Source organism: Asterias rubens, chromosome 9, assembly GCF_902459465.1.
Source record: "Asterias rubens chromosome 9, eAstRub1.3, whole genome shotgun sequence".
NCBI classification, from domain to species: Eukaryota; Metazoa; Echinodermata; class Asteroidea; order Forcipulatida; family Asteriidae; genus Asterias; species Asterias rubens.
Window position 1 is genome coordinate 18548220 of NC_047070.1, and position 19043 is coordinate 18567262.

The 19043-nt window shown below is 40.0% G+C and overlaps 2 protein-coding genes across 4 annotated transcripts in view; both read right to left on the reverse strand.

Annotated features, from left to right (window-relative positions):
• Positions 1 to 7928, reverse strand: part of LOC117294445 — a 109788-nt gene extending 101860 nt beyond the window's left edge. For both annotated transcript variants that reach the window (XM_033776848.1, XM_033776847.1), the window contains exon 1: positions 5960 to 7928. In XM_033776848.1, the coding sequence (XP_033632739.1) occupies positions 5960 to 6969 (1010 nt within the window). In that variant the 5' untranslated portion in view covers positions 6970 to 7928. The remainder of the gene's footprint in view (positions 1 to 5959) is intronic.
• Positions 7929 to 11003: 3075 nt separating this feature from the next.
• Positions 11004 to 18594, reverse strand: LOC117294793 (transmembrane protein 180-like). 2 transcript variants are annotated; one of them, XM_033777317.1, is made up of 9 exons: positions 18417 to 18594; positions 17463 to 17706; positions 16660 to 16739; positions 15652 to 15879; positions 14788 to 15009; positions 14090 to 14204; positions 13125 to 13393; positions 12067 to 12260; positions 11004 to 11407 (listed from the first exon to the last, which is right to left on the reverse strand). In XM_033777317.1, the coding sequence occupies exons 2-9, from the start codon at positions 17610 to 17612 to the stop codon at positions 11184 to 11186; spliced, it is 1482 nt and encodes a 493-aa protein (XP_033633208.1). In that variant the 5' UTR covers positions 17613 to 17706; positions 18417 to 18594; the 3' UTR covers positions 11004 to 11183. The 2 variants fall into 2 exon arrangements, with proteins under 2 accessions (XP_033633208.1, XP_033633209.1); XM_033777318.1 differs by lacking the exon at positions 18417 to 18594 and adding an exon at positions 18289 to 18363.
• Positions 18595 to 19043: the final 449 nt, after the last annotated feature.

A 19043-nucleotide genomic window follows, 5' to 3' on the forward strand; every position in this document is an offset into this window, starting at 1 on the left:
CTACAACGTGTTCGAGAAGCAGGCATGCAAGGGCGCATTCAGCTGCCAGCCATTATGACCACGGAGCACAGCCAAGATCGAAAGTGTTTGATTTTTTCCTGAGGGAGGAAAACCAACGCACAACTCAACTCACATACATGTATGGCCCCGACCGGGAATCGAACCGGGGTCACCTTGGTGAGAGGCGAGCGCTTTACGCACAAGCCAACCGTGCCACCCGTTTAAGATAGGATCATAGAAATTGTTTTACTTTATGCTGATTTATATGTAAAATTATCAAGAAAAATATAAAAACAGTCATACTGGGAAAGTTTCAGCAGAATACAGTGTCTTCTTGCTGGGAAAAAAAACCAGCACAAACTGTTAGAGTATTTTCACCTGAACGTTCAATCCTAGGTCTACATTTAGTGAGGTGACAGTGAGTACCGACCTTATCTCTTGATGTACAGCATTCGTAACGAACACCTACCTTCAGAAATGATTCATGAATCATTTCTCAGGTTCAAATGTTTTGGGCTGAAAAATTATCCCCAAAACCACATTACTTCGAAGGGATTCCTTTATCAAAATATTTTGTATACTATCAACAATTGTAGTGCAAGTAGGCCCAAGTGTTGAGGGTCATTAATTTTGGGAGTGTTTAAGTATGACCTTAACTTCTTTTTTTAAGTATATAATATAATTCAAACAACAGCCTTTTAACATTTTATTTAAAAAAAATTAAAAAAGGATAATACATATGCTGTGAGCCTCTACTCTGAACTTAAGTGAAGTGTAAATGATTTGAAAATTGCAATAAAGGCAAGTGGTGTACATCGTGCAGATTGTACGTATAATCCACAACTGTCTGTGTACAAATGAACGTATGTGTATCTGAGAGTATAAAGTATTGGGACCCTAGAGTTCATGGTCATGGCAGCAGGAAGTTGTACACCTTCCTGTGGGTTAGTACCCCATCTACTTACAGGCCAATTTCCTGTAAGAATCAATAGTCTGTATAGTAGGCCCTAGTATTATTAAACTTCCCTATGAAAGGTTAACAATTACTGGACACTATACACAGCGGCGGTGTGTGTGCCATTATGATCAGTCTCCTGTACCAAATTTCACAGACAGACAGCAGCTAAGCACAACAAAAATAAGCTCACTAGAATAAGATTACGGATACCAGCCAAACTAAATATACCATGTCACAAGTGAGCCACTGGTATCCTGCTCATTTCTGCTAAGCATTCTGCAATGTTTCAAGCAATATTTCTGTTTAAAAAAAAGCAGCTCTATGAAACTGGCCCCTGATCTGAGGACGTTTTAAAGGGCCAGCCTAGTAAAAATAAATCAAGAAGACTTATTCATAATATATACCTGGGACAGTTTATCCATTCTGATTGGCCAAGAGGGGATCACCTGACCATATTTAGGCAACGAAATAACCCACGACGCCCACAGCGATTGTGGTGCCCAGTGCTTTTGCGCACATGGTGCCTTTTGCAAAGTTCAAATACAAATTTACATTTTTCACATTAGAAGCGGCCCTTAATAATAGAGGAAAATTGCTGTGCACCTTCAGGAACATATCAAGACCTGCAATAGGTTATAAACACAGTAGGAAGAAGTGTTTAAACATGACCTGACTTTATTGAGTCAAAAGCATCCAATCAGATGATGGAATGGAGTGCGTAAATTTCACAGTCCCTATTTAAATTAGTAGGTTACATTGGCTTGCCAAATTTTGAAGCATGCATGCTGTAAAGGAGATTTTTGCCTCGCATTAATTCCAGGCTCAATGGCCCTTAAGTAAACATGTAATGTCGGCCTTACATTGTCTATACAAGAAAACATTGCTATGTCCCTCCCTTCACATACACCGAGCCCCAACCACTGAAAAATAAGCCCCAGTTTATTCTTTTGTGGTGTTCATATTACATAACAAATCAAACATCACATACACTTTCATTACCATCCGTAAAAGCCTCTTAGGATGACGACAACGAGCTAGCTTCTATCGGGCAAATATTGATCAGGGTTTCCCAGGGAGAGGAGAGAAAGGACCAGGGCTAAAAAAAGATCGGTTGGGTGTCTGGAAACCCAAGTTTGACGTCACAGGGATTATTCAAACAATGGTGTAGGAATTCTGGAACGATCAAAAAGATTTACACGTCTACCATTCTGCCATACTCAACTATGTAGATTGGGGGGAGGGGGAGGCCAGGAACTTATGGGGAGGGGGGGGGGGGCTCTGCTTTTAAAACTTTCTCAGTGAAAAGCCAGAGGGGCCAATTAGTTTGTTCTAGCTCCATGGTTCTAGTGATTGTACCAGTCACATCACTGTAGATTCTGAAAAACCACAAAGCATTTCCCTTATTAGGATTTGAAACTTTGCGTGTAATCAAGTGAGGATTGCGGTGACAGTGGACACCATGTGTGTATAACTCTCTAGAGTATCTTGGTAGTTCTTAGAAGAACCAGTGGCTTAACAAGCATCCTCCTGCTCTGTAATTGGTTATGGAAGTCCATTACCACAATATCAGGCCACGTAATAACATACTGCACCCACAGCAATTGCCGTTGTACCCTGTGCTTTTGCTGTGGTGCCCAATGCAAAGTTCCCATTACAAATGTAAAGTTTTCCTTAAAAAAGGGAAAATTACCGTGCCCCTTTAAGAACGAAACTCAAGGCCTACAATGCAACCGTTTCATATCATCCGACTTAACGGAAAATAGAATTAACGCAATCAACATAAAACATTTCCAGCGCAACAAGATCAATACTGATTACTTCACGTGTTGGAAAATTGCATTGATCTGCATACAGAACGTACACATTTCTATGGCTTACAGATAACACATGTATGACAATGGTGTGAGATAACCTTGACTGCACAATAGCGTGGCTATCCATCTGGTTATAAATGTAAAGGATCAATTAAGAAAGGAATCTATCTGAAGTGTGACTTGTGGTGGCCAACAACGGAGCAATCAAATGCAAAAGAGCAATCCAATTGAAAACACACACTTGACGTTTATTATCATTGTTTCTTGCTTCAAAAGTGCAGGCCTGCTTACAATAAGGCCGTACTAGTCATGGGTGAGAATTATTACTAACCAAAAAGTCTGAAACTTGGATACAAATTCAAAGGTATGTTGAAACGATGTCATTTCTACCATTTGGTAACCCCTGGGGTTATAGATTCCAAAGAGCTTTTGGGAACAGTATTCAAAGCACTAGAGAAGTAGACCAATGAGCAAGATTTCTTTATTTGTGGAAAAAAATATTGTCTGGTTTTCTTCACCAGGCCGACATTCAAATGCTGAATTCAGCCAAAAATCTGAACAATCTCATCCCTGTATATATTGGTGTGTTGCTTGCTGGCATGGTGGCCAAGTGGTGCAGAACATCAGACTTAACGCTGATGGCAGAATCATCCTATGTGTGTGGGTTCGAATCCCGGTCATGACCTTTGTGTCTGTGAGCAAGGCACAATCATAATTACTTCTCGTAAATGGAACACATAAGGGCTCAGACCACATTTGGTAGGACTTGGATTAACCCCTTGGTGCTTTGAAAACCAGCTTGGGTTGTATGCTCTCAAGAGAGTTGAGAAAGTACGAAGTAGGATTGGTCTCACTACTAAGTAATGTGCCTGATGAACAATGCTGATCATTGTAAAGTGCCTACAGTCTACTAGGACATGTGTCCAAACAAGGCAAGACTTTCAGATGATTGAGGCTCAGAAAGTTTAAAAGGAAGTCAACATTAATTTGTTTCCTTTAATTCACCTTACAAAAGTTTAGGGATAATAAACCACAAGGGAAACTGAAAGTTTAGGGAAGTAAAAAATACAGTGAGAGTTTCCCTTTACATTATCTCTGTATTGAAATTACTACAAGTAAACAAAAAATGTGAACATTCCAAAGGTTTACTCCCACCTCAACATCTAACCCTGACCCCTTTTCATGCCCCCCTCAAAACTAAATAATTGACTTCCCTAGCCAGAGAGTTGAGGGCAGGTCAGCATTGATTCAATGTCTAGACCTTGTGAGGCAGCTTCATAAAAGCCAGAGCTAGCTAAGGCTGTTAATCCCCCACCCTCAGTGTAATAAACCATTGAGGGGTCATAAGATAGGAACTCAATGTATTTATGGCAGTGTTTAGTTGGGACTTGGTGTGACAGAAAGGGGGTCCCTTCATGGGGGAAGTTTGACAAGAATAAGATACTCTGCGGTAGTAGAACTAAGACAGTTCTCTAGACAACAAACTCTACCTGGAAAGTAGATCCCACAAGGTGATACCGCACCAAATAACCTCACCATGCAATGCCTCAAATCCCATAAACAAGATAGGCCATACATACTGTACATGTTACAAAAGCGACAAGCTGATTTCAAGAACATGATGAACGCAAGTTATGGCATTTCATATAACCCCCACACCAGGGGTTTAATTTGGGGTAATAATCCACAAGACCTCAGGGCTTGGTAGTCCTAAATATGAGGGTCAAAAAGTTTACTGAACCAGCCATCCATTTCACTAACTTAGGATTAATCTTAGGACGAGTTCAGTTCCGTATAAAGACGTTCAGGACCCATGAACCCATCCTAAGTTAGGACGGATTACTCGAGATAGGATTAATCGTAGCGTTTCGTGAAATCGGCTGCAGAATACAGGACCAGAATTGCAATGAGAACCCCAAAATGACAACTCAGTATGAAGCTCAACGTGGTTCTAACAATTTGATTTTAACTTGAAAAGTACAAATAAGACTTCAATCTCATGGTGTTTCTACATTATGTATTTATGGGTAAGTTTTCTTCAACACTCAACAGAAGGTGTTTAATACATGTAAGGCCTCAGACTGAAAAGTCCCAATGTTTGAACAAAAACCCAAGACTGCAAGAATTGTTGGAAAAGTTTCCGTATGGCGCCACCACTTTTTCATTCGAAATAAAATAATATAGTATCTAATTTACCTGATTGATATATCCCTTTTTGTAAAAATGAGTGAAAAATGAGTGAAAAATAGGTGGCGCCATACGGAAAGTTATCCGATTTGTTTTCTGAGATGGTTTGGGTTACGGGGTCAACAACAGTGAAGTAAAACACTAACATGGTTGAAAAAAAGTTCCTTTTCCCTATTTTACAATTTTGAGTCAATTCATAAATTTTAGGATTTACTCATTTAAAACTTAAAATTGTCCAAACTGTATTGGTGCTGGTGATTCCAAATAACTGAGGTTAAACCTCATTTTTGTCATGTTGCTCTAGGAATATGATGCCAATGTCCAATCTTCTTGGAACTGTTGATCATGATACAAACTTTTGATTAAAAAAACAGAGAATTTTAGAATGAATTTCATCCAGTGACATACATGTACGTACCACCCGTAATGCAAAGGCTGTCAGGACACTTTGTACCTTTGCCACTTCGTACCCTGGACACTTCGTACCTTTGCAAGGTACGAAATGACTTTGGACACTTCATACCTTGGACAGTTCGTACTTTCTTACAAGACACTTCGTACCTCGTACTAAATCGGGATTTCTGCATCGTTTATGATTATTTTGTGCTTTGTGATGATTATGAAATCAAAGCAAATCAAATCAATTATTATTATTTTGATGGGACCAATGAGCTATTTTGACGATTGCGTGATTCTGTGACTCTAAAATATGGTATGAAGATCTGCTCCCTTGGCGGACATTAAAAACATTAATTTCACATTTATAATTTTGTATACCTCAACAAACGTTAACTTATTTAAAAAGGAATACACATTTTAATGAAGGTACGAAGTGACTCAGCTGATGGTCACTAACCCTGCGTACCATGGGCGGCGCCCATGGTACGAAGTGACCAATTTGATTACGGTATGAAGTGTCCCAAAGGAACGAAGTATCCAGGTTACGAAGTGGCAAAGGTACGAAGTGTCCGACATCATTTCAAAGAACAGAAAAACTTACCCGTGCTGTAGGACTTGACTGGGCTTCGGACAGTTGACACCAAAAATCTCTTCCTCTGTCATTTTGTTGATATGTAGCTGAGCAACTTGTTTGTTTGACGTCTTGTCATCATGAACGATGTAAACTACCTGATCCATCTCCTTCTTCAATGTTTCCTCCTCCTGTCTCCATAAATACATGGACAACGAACTGTCTTTGACACATCGTACATTTATGAAGAACATTTTCCGCTTGCCCGGTACAGGATCGCACGCACAAAGATCCACAGTAATTTTAAACAGACAAGCTTGGTGTCCAAGACAGTAGAGGATTGGATCGCAACCGGTTTCGGTGAGAGGGGACTGGGCTATTGGCGGATTTACTAAGTTTTTAAAAGCGTCTGCTTGCTTTGGTCCGTCACTGTTGCGCGGTTGCCGTAAAAGCGATATGGTTTCTTTTTCTGGGGAGAGTAATTTCTTGAACTTGTCTCGGACCGAGTAGACCGAACCGCCTGATCCCCATCCAAAGGGTTTGACGAGTTGAGACTGGACTGCGTCAAAACGGTACGAGATCTCCCCGATAAAGGTGTCCTTGGGGCACGCAAAGAACGCTCGCTGGTTTTCTGTCCATTTGTATCGTGTCTCTTCCGAGTTTCTTGTTAGTACATGATCGTAGCGAACCCTCGGCTGTTCTGGGGGGACTCTTCGTCCCGGGTGGGGTACATTTGGATTTCTTGGGGGGGCCATCTTAGGTGGTTGCGCCACCGCCTGATGAGCACCTTTATTATCAACCTTCATGGGTTCTTGGTTTTTTCCCATTAATGCAGGAAGAATACCTCGTCTGTTGATGTGTGGAAAGCGTGGTCGAGGATCATAGCTCCCCGCCCCACCAGCAAGACAAATAAGTATACACGGCCAGACGAACAAACATATCCATGCTTTCCGCCGGTCCCAGTGCTGTGACTTTCTGGTCACAACAAAGTTACTGTCATCACGATCCATGATAGAAAAGTGTCTGCTCATTGACATCATGTCCCTCTCTTCTTATGCGAGAACGAACAATTCCTAAAGTCATCAGATTATTCGCTCATCAGAGGGAAAACCAAACTGAACTTCGTCCAACAAATTTCACTCCATAACTGACTACGAGAACGAGCAATTCATTTGAGTCAACACCGAGTAACGAGTGATTATCCACTGCTTGAATAAAACAGAGCTGTTTTGTCAACACAATCACATGTTTGCTTTGAAGTAGAATGGTAAACACACAAAAAAGAGTCAGCCAAACGGAAGAATTGAATTCGTTGAGAATGAGTTTCCTCTCCACATGTACCTGTGCTGTGGTGTATTTGACCGAGTTTAAATGACTACCATAGCGTGACTAAGACGAGAACATGAAGCTTGAAGTCAGTGTTGCTTTAGGAGGACACCATGCAGTGACAAATACACACACATGATCATGTTGTCCGTCCAGTGCATGTACTGGAACTGCAAGCAAGAAATCGTTTACAAACACTCCGACACATTTTCTGCTTACCGTGTCCCCCCAACACTTTTCCGCCGTTGGAGGCTCGCGACCTTCCCCGCAAGAAGACAGTGTGTGCTGACCGTGGTGTAGCTGGCACACTGTGGTTTCACTACATAGACGAGTCACCACTCAGCATAGAAAGTTTATTCGGTGACCATTTTTGTTCTCTCGGCAATTCCTAATGAACACTTCCGCTGATCATGCAATTTTAGCATTCTGTTTTCTTCGTTCTCACTGTCACTGAACAAAGTAACAACATGGTTAAAACTCAAAGAGTTTTTCTGTGGTTTGCAAAACCGATTATCTCATTTACAGCAATGTTACCTGTGAGCTAAAAGGGCATTGTTTATTCACCACAACTCGTACATCCAGACACCGTTTGAGCAATGAATGCTCAGCACATAAAATACATGAAAATAACTGCCGTCTTGTGATGCACGACGGGCTCCCATGGTGTTTTACGACGTCCCCCATCCAGAGTTTAAGATTGGTTCACCATTTATCGACAACAGAGGGCGATGTTTACAACCGCCGTTAATTTTTCATTCTTTCAAGGAGGCTTTTTATTTTGACACTTTTTACAGTGAAAGTGTTGTGCCAGAGACCAACATTAGTTTGGTTTATGGCAAAACGCGACCCCCTCCACCCCTATAGTCAGTAAATTGTGAGGAGAATTTTAAAGTATACCTGGTTAATCATTTGTTTTAATGAAAAGTACCCCCAAAACAGTTCAAAAACAAAGTTGCAGATTAACAGAACTGAGCACTTGAGCCCCCCCCCCCCAATCCACCTTATTTCCTTTGACTGAAAAAACGGTAATGTACACAAAGAAAAAAAAATCATAATTCTGGATCTGGGATAATAATGTGTGCAATACCTTTAAAATGTCCCCCAGATTGCAGCAGAAAGCATCTAATGTTGAATTTGTTTATCAAGTAAGAGCAAAATTGCTGAAAAATCTTAACTTGACAATTAATAAATGTGTCTCCTATATTTAAAATATACCTCTGCTATACACCAAATAACCACCATTTGAAAACATCAGTTGATTAAGCACAATATATATTTATGTTATTTTAATCAACATTGATTTTATGACAAACAAATCATACAATTAAAATCTACAAATCAAAATATAACACTTAACATTATAAAAAATATTGGTGTTGGTGTATAAAGCCATATAGATCTATTCCATAGCCCTGATGCAGTCATTAAATAATTATGTGTACAAAAATATATATGTGAAGCTGCCAAAAGTATAACTTGATGATAAATGATCCCTTGTTTTCGTAAAGCTAAAGCACCATAACTTATACAAGTTTTATTTATTTTTAGGTTTTTTTTGTGACGGGGTGGGGGGGGGGGGGGGGGGGTTAAATCCTAAAAGACACTGGACACTATTGGTCATTATCAAAGACTACCTTCTCACTTGGTGTATCTCAACACATGCATAAAATAACAAACCTATGAAAATTTGAACTCAATCAGTCGATGAAGTTTTAAGACAATAATGAAGAAAAAAAAAACACCTTTGTGCGTCCCAAATTTGATTTTGAGACCTCATATTCTAAATATGAGGTCTCAAAATCAAATTTGGGAAAATTACTTCTTTCTCGAAAAACTACGTCACTTCAGGGGGAGCCGTTTCTCACAATGTTTTATACTACCAATTTTATGCTCATAATTATTTTGAGTAATTACCAATAGTGTCCACTGCCTTTAACTACATTTAAATATGATTAAAAACAATTGGTTCCAAAACCCACAGGTACATGAATACTTTGCATTTCAGGACACACTGTCTCTGTTGCAGGATGATATTTTGGTCCTTGTAAATAAAAAATTAGGATAATTTTACTGAGTGCAAGGGCTTACCTATGAATGCACACAAAAAAAGTGTAGGGTCTAAATAGACTTTTCAGACCTTACAATAAAATTTTTTCGGTAGGATGAATATCAAGGGCCTTTCTCAAAGCTCGGCTTGGGCTCCGCCTCAGGCTCCGCGTGCTGATATCCGTGCAATACGCGCTGCTCCAAAATGCAGGTTAAATGCAAGCTGCGTACACAGCACGCGGAGCCTAAGCATGAGCCGTAGCCCAAGCCGAGCTTTGAGAAAGGCCCCAAGCCTGTTGTAAATTTTTATAAAATAGTGGTCTACGTATTATTAACTTGTGAAATTTCACGCAATTTAATTTTGATATGTTTGTGTATCCTATGAAATAATACAAATGAACAACAGAAAACTGACATGATATAAAGCGGTGGCTTGATAACGCTATGCAAAAGCGTTTCAAGTATAGATAAATGCAATTATACGACTAAGATACATTGCTTTGATAAAACATAATGAATTTTAAAGGCAGTGGACACTATTGGTAATTGTCAAAGACTAGCCTTCACAGTTGGTGTATCTCAACATATGCATAAAATAACTAACCTGTGAAAATTTGAGCTCAATCGGTCATCAAAGTTGCGAGATAATAATGAAAGAAGAAAACACCCTTGTCACACGAAGTTGTGTGCGTTTAGATGGTTGATTTCGAGACCTCAAGTTTTAAATCTGAGGTCTCACAATCAAATTCGTGGAAAATTACTTCTTTCTCGAAAACTATGCCACTTCAGAGAAAGCCGTTTCTCACAATGTTTTATACCATCAACCTCTCCCTATTACTAGTCACCAACTAAGGTTTTATGCTAATAATTGTTTTGAGTAATTACCAAGTGTCCACTGCCTTTAAAAGATATAATTATGTACAGTACAAATGCATCCTTGCAACAAGGTATATTTAATTTTTTAAACTTGGCAAAGTTTATGAATTTATACAATACAGAAAATAGTACTAAAGAAGTTAATTCACAAGGCACAAATAGGTTTTGAACAAAGGCCCAATTTTACTGTTAGGGGCTGTCACAAGGTTGTCTATAGACCGTGCAAGTGTCGGGAGATTTCAAACTTCCTGGACAAAGTTGGTCCGACCATATTGAGTTGTACGCATAGACTATTCCATTTCTTCAAAAACTTTAAGTTAGTTTATGGCTTCAAAAACAACATCATATTCTTTGGGAAGTTAACTTTAGTCATAAAACAAATGAAAGTAATTTTAATTTTAACAAGTCAACAAATAAAACCCCAGCAAAAAGACGATCTCCGTTTTTGGTAGCACACATTTGGGCATGATTCCTGATAAATAAGCATTTTTGTCCTCGACCCTAGCAGGGTCTTTCCTTAGTGCTTATTGCTTTGTGTTACTTCAAAGAAAAATATGTTCTTCATCTTTGATCAAGAGAGACTTGCACAGTCGACATCTAAAACTAAACTTTAAGGCACTTGACACGTTTGGTTATTGTCAAAGACCAGTATTTTCACTTGGTGTATCCGAACATAATAATATGCATAAAATAACGAACCAGTGAAAATTTGGGCTCAATTGGTCATCGAATTTGCAAGAGTTTAATCAAAGAAAAAAAAAACCTCAGTGCATTACTTTGTGTACTTTCGGATGCACAAAGTTTTATACTATCAACGGCTCTCCATTGCTCAATACCAAGTAAATTATTAGGCTAACAATTATTTTGAGTAATTCCCAATAGTGTCCAGTGCCTTTAAATGGTTCATAACAGAATGTTCACAAACATGTAAAGCAAAAGTATCTTCTTTGGTTGAAACTGGTTCCTGGAAACCAATCAACAAAAAACACGAACTTCAGAGTCCGGACTACACTTGCGTCAGAATATCACCAGCGCGAACTCTCTTCACCCATTCCAGTCTAGAGCCGTGGAGTGTGAACTTGGACCAGAGGAAAATCTGGACGATTGAACAAAGCAATGGGATGTACACCAGACAGTTGAAGCACCCTACGCGCACCATCTCAGTCTTGGAGGCACTGAGGGCGCCGATTGCACGGATGTTACCGGAGTTGGACTGGAAAATGTCATGACCTGAAAGTTATCAAATTAAAAAAAATTATTTAAGGGGACGGTAGAGAAGGGTCAAAATCCCAACTCCCAACATTGACCTTTGAGTAATTTCACAAAAGTATTTTTTATAGCAAATAATAAATCACAAGGAAAACTGACAGGGTAAATTCTAACAAGTTTTCAGTTGAATGTTATTTTTTTTATAGGAGCAGGATTTGAACCCACGACCTCCAGATGCCCGTGCAACTGACCAACCAACTAAAGCTTTTTAACCCCATGTTGGCGGTCTCTCTAACAAAGATGCTAACAAAATAAAGAGACTGCCAACATAGGGCTAGATAGCTCAGTTAGTAGACCGTCAGACCCAGCATGTAAGGCCGTTGGTTCAAATCCCACTGTCGGAAAACTTTTCTTTCTTCAACCCCAAATTAACAGTATTTTTGATCAATGGTTTTTAGGCACCTGGAGTTAGAGGCACATAAAGTCATTCTCTGGAAACCAACTCACAGACACAGGATACAAGGAAGATCAAGAAATTTCTTACACCAGGGTGCTGCAAAAGGACCACGGACTAGAATCAACAGACGCACTAGCCACCCTCATGCCAGACAGATTTACTTGGAAAAGCTGTACTCGAGCCAGCCTATGGACGACCGAGTGAGTGATAGTTTTTAACTGACCTGTTTGAATGGCAAGAAGTGTTGTCCCCAGTAGAGGAGCTATAGTCTGTCCTGGTTTGGACAGTAGAGAAGCCGTACCAAACACCAGTGCAGACACAGCTTGCTTACGGCGGTGAAGAACACAGTCTTCGTCAACGAGATCACTGATCACTAGGTTGAGAAGCTTACAGGTGCCTTCGGTGAACACACGGTTACTGTCATGGAGGTGGGTACAATAGGAGATGTATTAAAACGTGAATGTAAAATATGGGGGTTGAGACATTGCAAGGTGAGGTATCAACATGTATTTTATTTGCAGTAACTTCGGTGGGCACACGGTTACTGCGATGGGTGGGTCCAATGGGAGATGCAACACATGAGTTTTGAGACACTGCAAGATGAGGTTTCAATGTGTATTTTTGTATGCGGTAACTTTGGTGAACTGTGATGGGTCCAACGGGAGATGTGAAAAACTGAATGTAAAATATGGGATTTGAGGCATTGCAAGGTGAGGTATCAATTAGTATTTTGTTTGCGATCGAACCATGTGTTTATCTACTTGCTGTTCATTTGAGAACTTGTCTCGCTATGAATTCTGCTGCGGCGGACTAGATTTTGCAGAATTCGGGAGACTTCTCTTCCGATTGTAAAGCCTGAATGAAACATGATTATTTGAAGCGATTTAATACTGAGAAAGTTGGAAGAATCATTTGATTGTCACTCATTCATTCGGCCTTACCAATAATAGTCCAAAAGCTGGGCCGATTTAATCGTTCCAGAGGTCTGCAAGTGTTGAAGCTCATATGCATACAATTTTACATAAAAACATATACTACTGTACTGTGTATAAGAATGAACTTTTGCAGCTGGGAAAGATCACAAATATGAAGGTAAGGCCGGGTCCCAATGCAGCGATACCGAAAACGATAACGACAACGACGCAAAGACAACGCATTCTATTGGTCGAATAGCTCCACGCAGAATACGCACACGCTCATTCAACCAGTGGACTTTGTCTCTTCTCGTTGTTATCGTTATCGTTTTGGTTATCGCTGCAGTGGGACCGGGCCTTAACTCACCTAGCTATGAATGCACACAGCAACCACAGGTTGTTTGGTCCAGCAAACAACATAAACCCACTCAGCATACACTTGCAATAAAACAACCATCGGATGACTGTATAAACGCCATATTTACGACACAACGACAGAAAGTACAGGTTGTTGATATGAGGGATGACGAACGAAGTACCGATGAGCAGTGAACCCATGGCCGGGGTAAGCACGCCCCCGAGCAGTCTTTCCAAAAACAGCGGGAAAAAATTGCTGTTAAAATGACAATTGAACACCTGTACAGGGAGATAAAAATAGAATCACGTATAATTGAGAGGTAAGGAATATCACAGATTGGTTTTTGTAACTGTTTGAACTCGTACTGTCTGGGCCAAATTTCATAATAACTAGTTCTTATATAGTGCATTTTACAATAACCGCATCAATGATCTTTACATTAGTGCCCTTGTCATTGGGTCAATAACGTTCCTTTAATCTTTCTTAGCTGCAGTGCGCTCAGAAGGCTTTTTCAAACACAATATCAACCTCTACCCTCACAGGTATCCATTTATACCCCTGGGTGGAGATAAGTAGTTATAGTAAAGCATCTTGCTCAAGGACACACATCTCGCAAACAGGATTCCAACCCACACTGTGATGACTTAGCCACCAGAACTTGAATTCCGTGCTCTTAATCGCTCGACCACAACACCCTAAATTTCATCAAGCTTGTAAGCACAAAAACTTGCCTAGCAGAAACTTGTTGTCAGCTAAAAAACCATAAAGTTTTAATTTCTTGACAAAAGAAAACACTGAAAATTTTCAATTGCCCCAAAAATGCGACAGACGCCCAGTTCAGTCAGTTCAGCATGGTCCCTAAAACAATTTTATTGCTTTAAAAAATTTGGGAAAAATGCATACTAATATGTCAAGAAAATTGGCTCTGAATTTCCATTTTATGTGTGAAGTATTAACCAGACTTTTACACTTACTTGAACTAAATTGAGAACGGCAAACCAATGAAAATTGGAATGTTTTCTAAGTTGTTTCACATAATGTTTGATGGTTATTTGCTCTTCTGTGACACCTTCTGCTGCTGTTGGAACACTATTAATAAAACAAGAAACAAAAAACATGATTAATACTTTGTGGTTCAGCATGGGGTTTTCAAGAAGTCATAGACTTCCAATGGAGAAATGTTGATCATGAGTTTTAGCAATAGACCGTTATGCTGCCATCATATTGGTCATGATCTCTGTATCCCATAGCAATAATGGATGCCAATATTTATTGTACAAAAAAGGAGCCAGACCATTGGCCTTTCCAGCACTTTGGTTACAGTGAGCAGCAAATGAGAAAATAAAAAAATAAAGATGGCTGCACCTTGATAAAAGTCTATAGACCTTTTCATTGTTGATAAACAAACCGTGTTGGATGTCATGAACAGCTGAATGTTCGCAAAACTTTCAATCGTGTTAACAGATGTTGTGACAAAAGTACCAAACTTGGGGTTTGTTGTTAAAAGTATGATTGTGCCTTCCCTACAGCTTTGAGTTGAAATCATCACCATCACTTTCTGCATCTTAGAATCTACCAAGAGTTCATTGTACGGCTATATGAGTAACAAGGCTTCTAAATTTATTGATTGATTCATTGATGATTATTACTTTTGTCAATAGTATCTTCTTACCTAACGACTGATGCTAAACTATCATCCTTCTTATGCAGGCGTCGATATTCACGACTAAGGTAACGAGAAACGAAGAAAAATCCCAGGGCTGAGAACGTAGCTAGGACGAAGCAGAAGGCTTGAAAGGCCTGCAAGTTGTCTCGGTCCCACACAGCATAGGACAGAAACACTGACAGAGAACCCAGGGCACCAAACATTGAACTGTAGCCATTTAGTTTAGTTCTGTATGATGGGAGTAAAAAAACATATTCATCATCAGTCAATTGCTTCTTTTATGTATGTGCATATCTTAAAGACACTGGACACTATTGGTAATTGTCAAAGATTAGACTTTACAGTTGGTGTATCTCAACATAAGCATAAAATAACAAACCTGTGAAAATTTGAGCTCAATCGGTCGCCGAAGTTGCGAGATAATAATGAAAGAAAAAACACCCTCTTGTCACACGAAGTTGTGTGCTTTCTGATAATTCGAGACCTCAAATTCTAATCGAGACCTTTAAGATTAGAATTTGAGGTTTCATGGTTTTTCACCTTTTATGTTAAAAAAGAAAGGAGGCAAACACTTTTTCTTTAAAAAGTTGTTGGTGCATGAAACACAGATGTACAAACTATATTAGAAATCACACTCAAAAAAATGTTTCATTAAAAGATTAGCACAATTTCCAGGCCTGTATGCTTCGTATTTGAAAGGGCAAGAGCACCAAAGTATTTTCTTCTTGGTAAAGGGCACCACATGACAGCTACTGGAGCATTTCAAGGCCACCAAGGCAATACCTCAAACCTCTGAAGTATCACGCCTGAATTTGTATATTTTACAACATTTTTTAAATGACAGGACTTTTCAAGAAACATTTCTCTGACCTGTCTCTTGCTGATAGGGCTAGATCAGCCAGCAGTGCTGTATGATGTAAATCCACTGCCGTCAGGAACCCATCGTAGAGACATAGGACAACAGCAAACTGTAACCCAGGAAACGACCACACAAACCAGAATAGCATGAATGAGATGGCCATCAGGGGTCCGTTGACGGTCAGTGCCCAGAGGCGTCTCGCTACCAACTCAGGCTCACTACCAAACTTGCTAGTCACTCTGGTGAGGGAAAAAAACCAAATTAATAATAACAAATTCTTACGTGTATATAGCGCATTTCACAGTAACTGTATCAATGCACTTTACATTAGTGCACTAGTCATAGGGCCAATAACATCCCTGTAATGTTTCTCAGCTCTCTGGGGAGTATACAGCCCTGAGCTGCCTGTAAGGCTCTTTTGTCTTTTTCATACACAATATCAACCTCTACCCTCGCAGGTACCCATTTATACCCCTGGGTGAAGAGAAGCAATTATAGTAAAGTATCTTGCTCAAGGACACAAGTGTCACGACCGGGATTCGAACCCACACTCCAGTGAATCAGCACCAGAACTTGAATTCCATACTCTTAATCACTAGCACTCGGCCATGACACTTTAGATGTTTTACTCTCTTCACCATTCAACAATCTCTTTTTAGAAGATGTGGTGGCTCTGAGAAAAGTCTGTTGGTTTATCCTCTATGGTTTGATGAGTGTGCTCCGTCCTTTATCAGGAATTGAGAAAAAGAAGTTGTTGCAAACTGTTTTCAATCTAAAGGACCTATGGTACAAATGCAAAGAAAGAACTGGTGGTCCAACAACTAATGACTGTAGTGTTAGACCACCTTGGCTATCTTTCTCTTGAGTTGTTGTCGTCCTAGAAAGGACCCAACAACTAATATTTGTGAACCCCCTTTTTTCATAAAAAATGTAAAACATGTTAGGCAACATTTTTCTCATTAACAGTGAAATATTTGGTGAAATCAATGACAAGGATGCATTTGTGTTTCATTACTTACTTTTCACTGTTGAGCAATGACTTGTCACTCAGCCAGCCAAACAGAGGGTCGTTGAAGGAATTCCAGAGGAGAAAAATTGTCTGAGGGAAGAGAAGACTGAAGATTAACAAATTATTTCAATTGTAGCCCACACCTTGAAGTGGCCTTCAGGCCTTGTGTGTCTGGCATCTTGCATAAAAACTAAAAATAAACCAGCCATTTCTCAGGATATCAAACACAGGAAATTCCTGGGGAATTTTAATGCCACAAACCGTCAAACTTTGCTTCGTTTTTGAAAGGGCAAGGGCACCAAGACATTTTCTTCTTGGTAAGGGCACCCTATTAGGAATTTGTAAATATTTACTATTTGTATAACAGCAATTCAAGGGCACCAAGGCAATGACAAGGGGGTATGGAGGCAATCATTAAAGACAAAACTGGATTTTCAATGGAAGGAGGAAAAGATAGGATATGGGGTCACAAAGGCTACGCCTAATTATTCTACCCATTAACCGTAAGTAGTAAATAATAACCTTTGTTGCCTAGCTAAAGTACCACTGCTGAGGCTAGCCCTGGGTAGAACGTCAGTCAGTGCCACTGCAAAGGAGGAGTCCACACTGGGCTATACTCTCAGCCGTTCATTTCATCAAACTCTTCCTAACTTAGGATTAATCTTAGGACTTGGGACGAGGTAAGTTTCATATCCATTAGGCATATGACGCATTGAACCCATCCTAAATTAGGACGGGTTACTCATCCTAACTCGAGATAGGATCAATCCTAGCGTTTCGTGAAATCGGCTGCAGGCCTGATACAATACTAACCTCCCCAATCCAGAATGATGTCTTGTCAATGTGGTAGACAGAGACAAAGACATCCACATGATACAGCAGAAACACATTATGAAGAATGGAGAGAAACAATGCCATGGATCCATAGCACATGCCGATCATGACCTCTGGTGACCTTCCCATGGTGAATGCTGGGTCAGAATCTCACTACCTTAAAAGAAGAAACTTAGCTGCCAGCTGTTATTTAGTGTTGTCATGGCAATAGTGAAGATGGAATCTGTACAAAAAGAATAATAAAGTACTTAACTGGAACTGTGGATGAGGTTCGTTTCGCTTTTGAACAAACCTCAGCCATGCCTCAACACAACAGGACTAGAGTGTGTGTCAATAGTTTAACCTGGCCATGTCATGTATTGTTGTAACTGAGTAAGTATGTCCATGGAGAATCACATGGTATGTCGAATCATTCAATCAATAGACCTTACCCTTATGCATAGACGTCATCCAGCCGCCATCTTTGAGGTCAAATGGTGACGAAACAATAGAAACGCACATAGATTGGCCAATGAACAACCTCCTTTTGACCTCAAGGTGAGGGCGCCGTACTGAAATGACGTCATGTGCATAAGGTCTATCAAGCATTCATTAGCAATGGTGAATGGATGGTTTAAATAATAGTAGTACGCCAGTCTTTCTGCATGCAATATGGAGGAAGAAAGAAAAAATTATTCCTCCATGCTGCAATAAATCATATGAGGTCTCTAGCTAGCCTAGAAGCTAGGCTACGTAATTGACTCTAGTCATACATACAATACATCAACTGATTTAACAATTGCGATAATCGTAACGTAACCCTCACCCTGATCCTCCGTCTTCCCGAAAATGATCAACAAACAAATCGTAACCCTCCTGTCCTTGCCTGCCGGCCCTCTCCTTCCCGATCTGTGTGTAAATAAAAAATCAAAAACTATCTGCAGTTGCACTCACCTTTTGCTCACAACAATCTGTCAAACGTATTCAATCCATGCTCAAGCAGAAAACCGCAAACTAACCCTGAAACGAAGAGTCTAAAAATCCACACTTTACTTTACTTACAAAATTGTGCTTCCACACAAAACATTAATTACATATCCCAACTTTAGAATTGTCCTAACCGTAGTTGGGACTGGTGCCCAACTTGGGTGCTCCAGTTGTGGATCAAGAGATGTCAACAACTAGTCTTGATTTGTCACAATTTATTCCATCAGAGGGAGCTATCATCCACGTACCAGCGCGCGTAGCTCAACGAACGTGAGCGCGGTTCGTGAGTGATAGCGCCCTTCACGTTGGATAAATTGTGACAAGTCAATACTAAAGGGTCTTTCACCAAGACTAGTTTGGATCCTCACTATAGTTTGGCTGACCCATCTGGAACACTCAGGTTGGGACTACAGTTGGGGACAAACGAGCTTCTTCGGAACAAGACTACTGGGGTGGAGGTTGGAAAGTCAACACGTCAATGAGCGTGTGTTTATCGCCCCACTACCTCGTTCTCAGCAGAAGTAATCTTTATTATTCCCACGGCACCCTGGACCCAGATCTGCTGAGCAAATTTCTTTGCTGCTAAGCACAAAA

Coding starts and splice junctions, on each gene's coding strand:
- LOC117294793 (XM_033777317.1), bottom strand. CDS start 17,612: ATGGGAAGGTCACCAGAGGTCATGATCGGCATGTGCTATGGATCCATG. Junction 15,880..16,659: donor TCATTGCTCAACAGTGAAAA/GTAAGTAATGAA, acceptor TTCCCTCACCAG/AGTGACTAGCAAGTTTGGTA. Junction 12,261..13,124: donor CTGTGTGCATTCATAGCTAG/GTGAGTTAAGGC, acceptor CCTCCATGACAG/TAACCGTGTGTTCACCGAAG.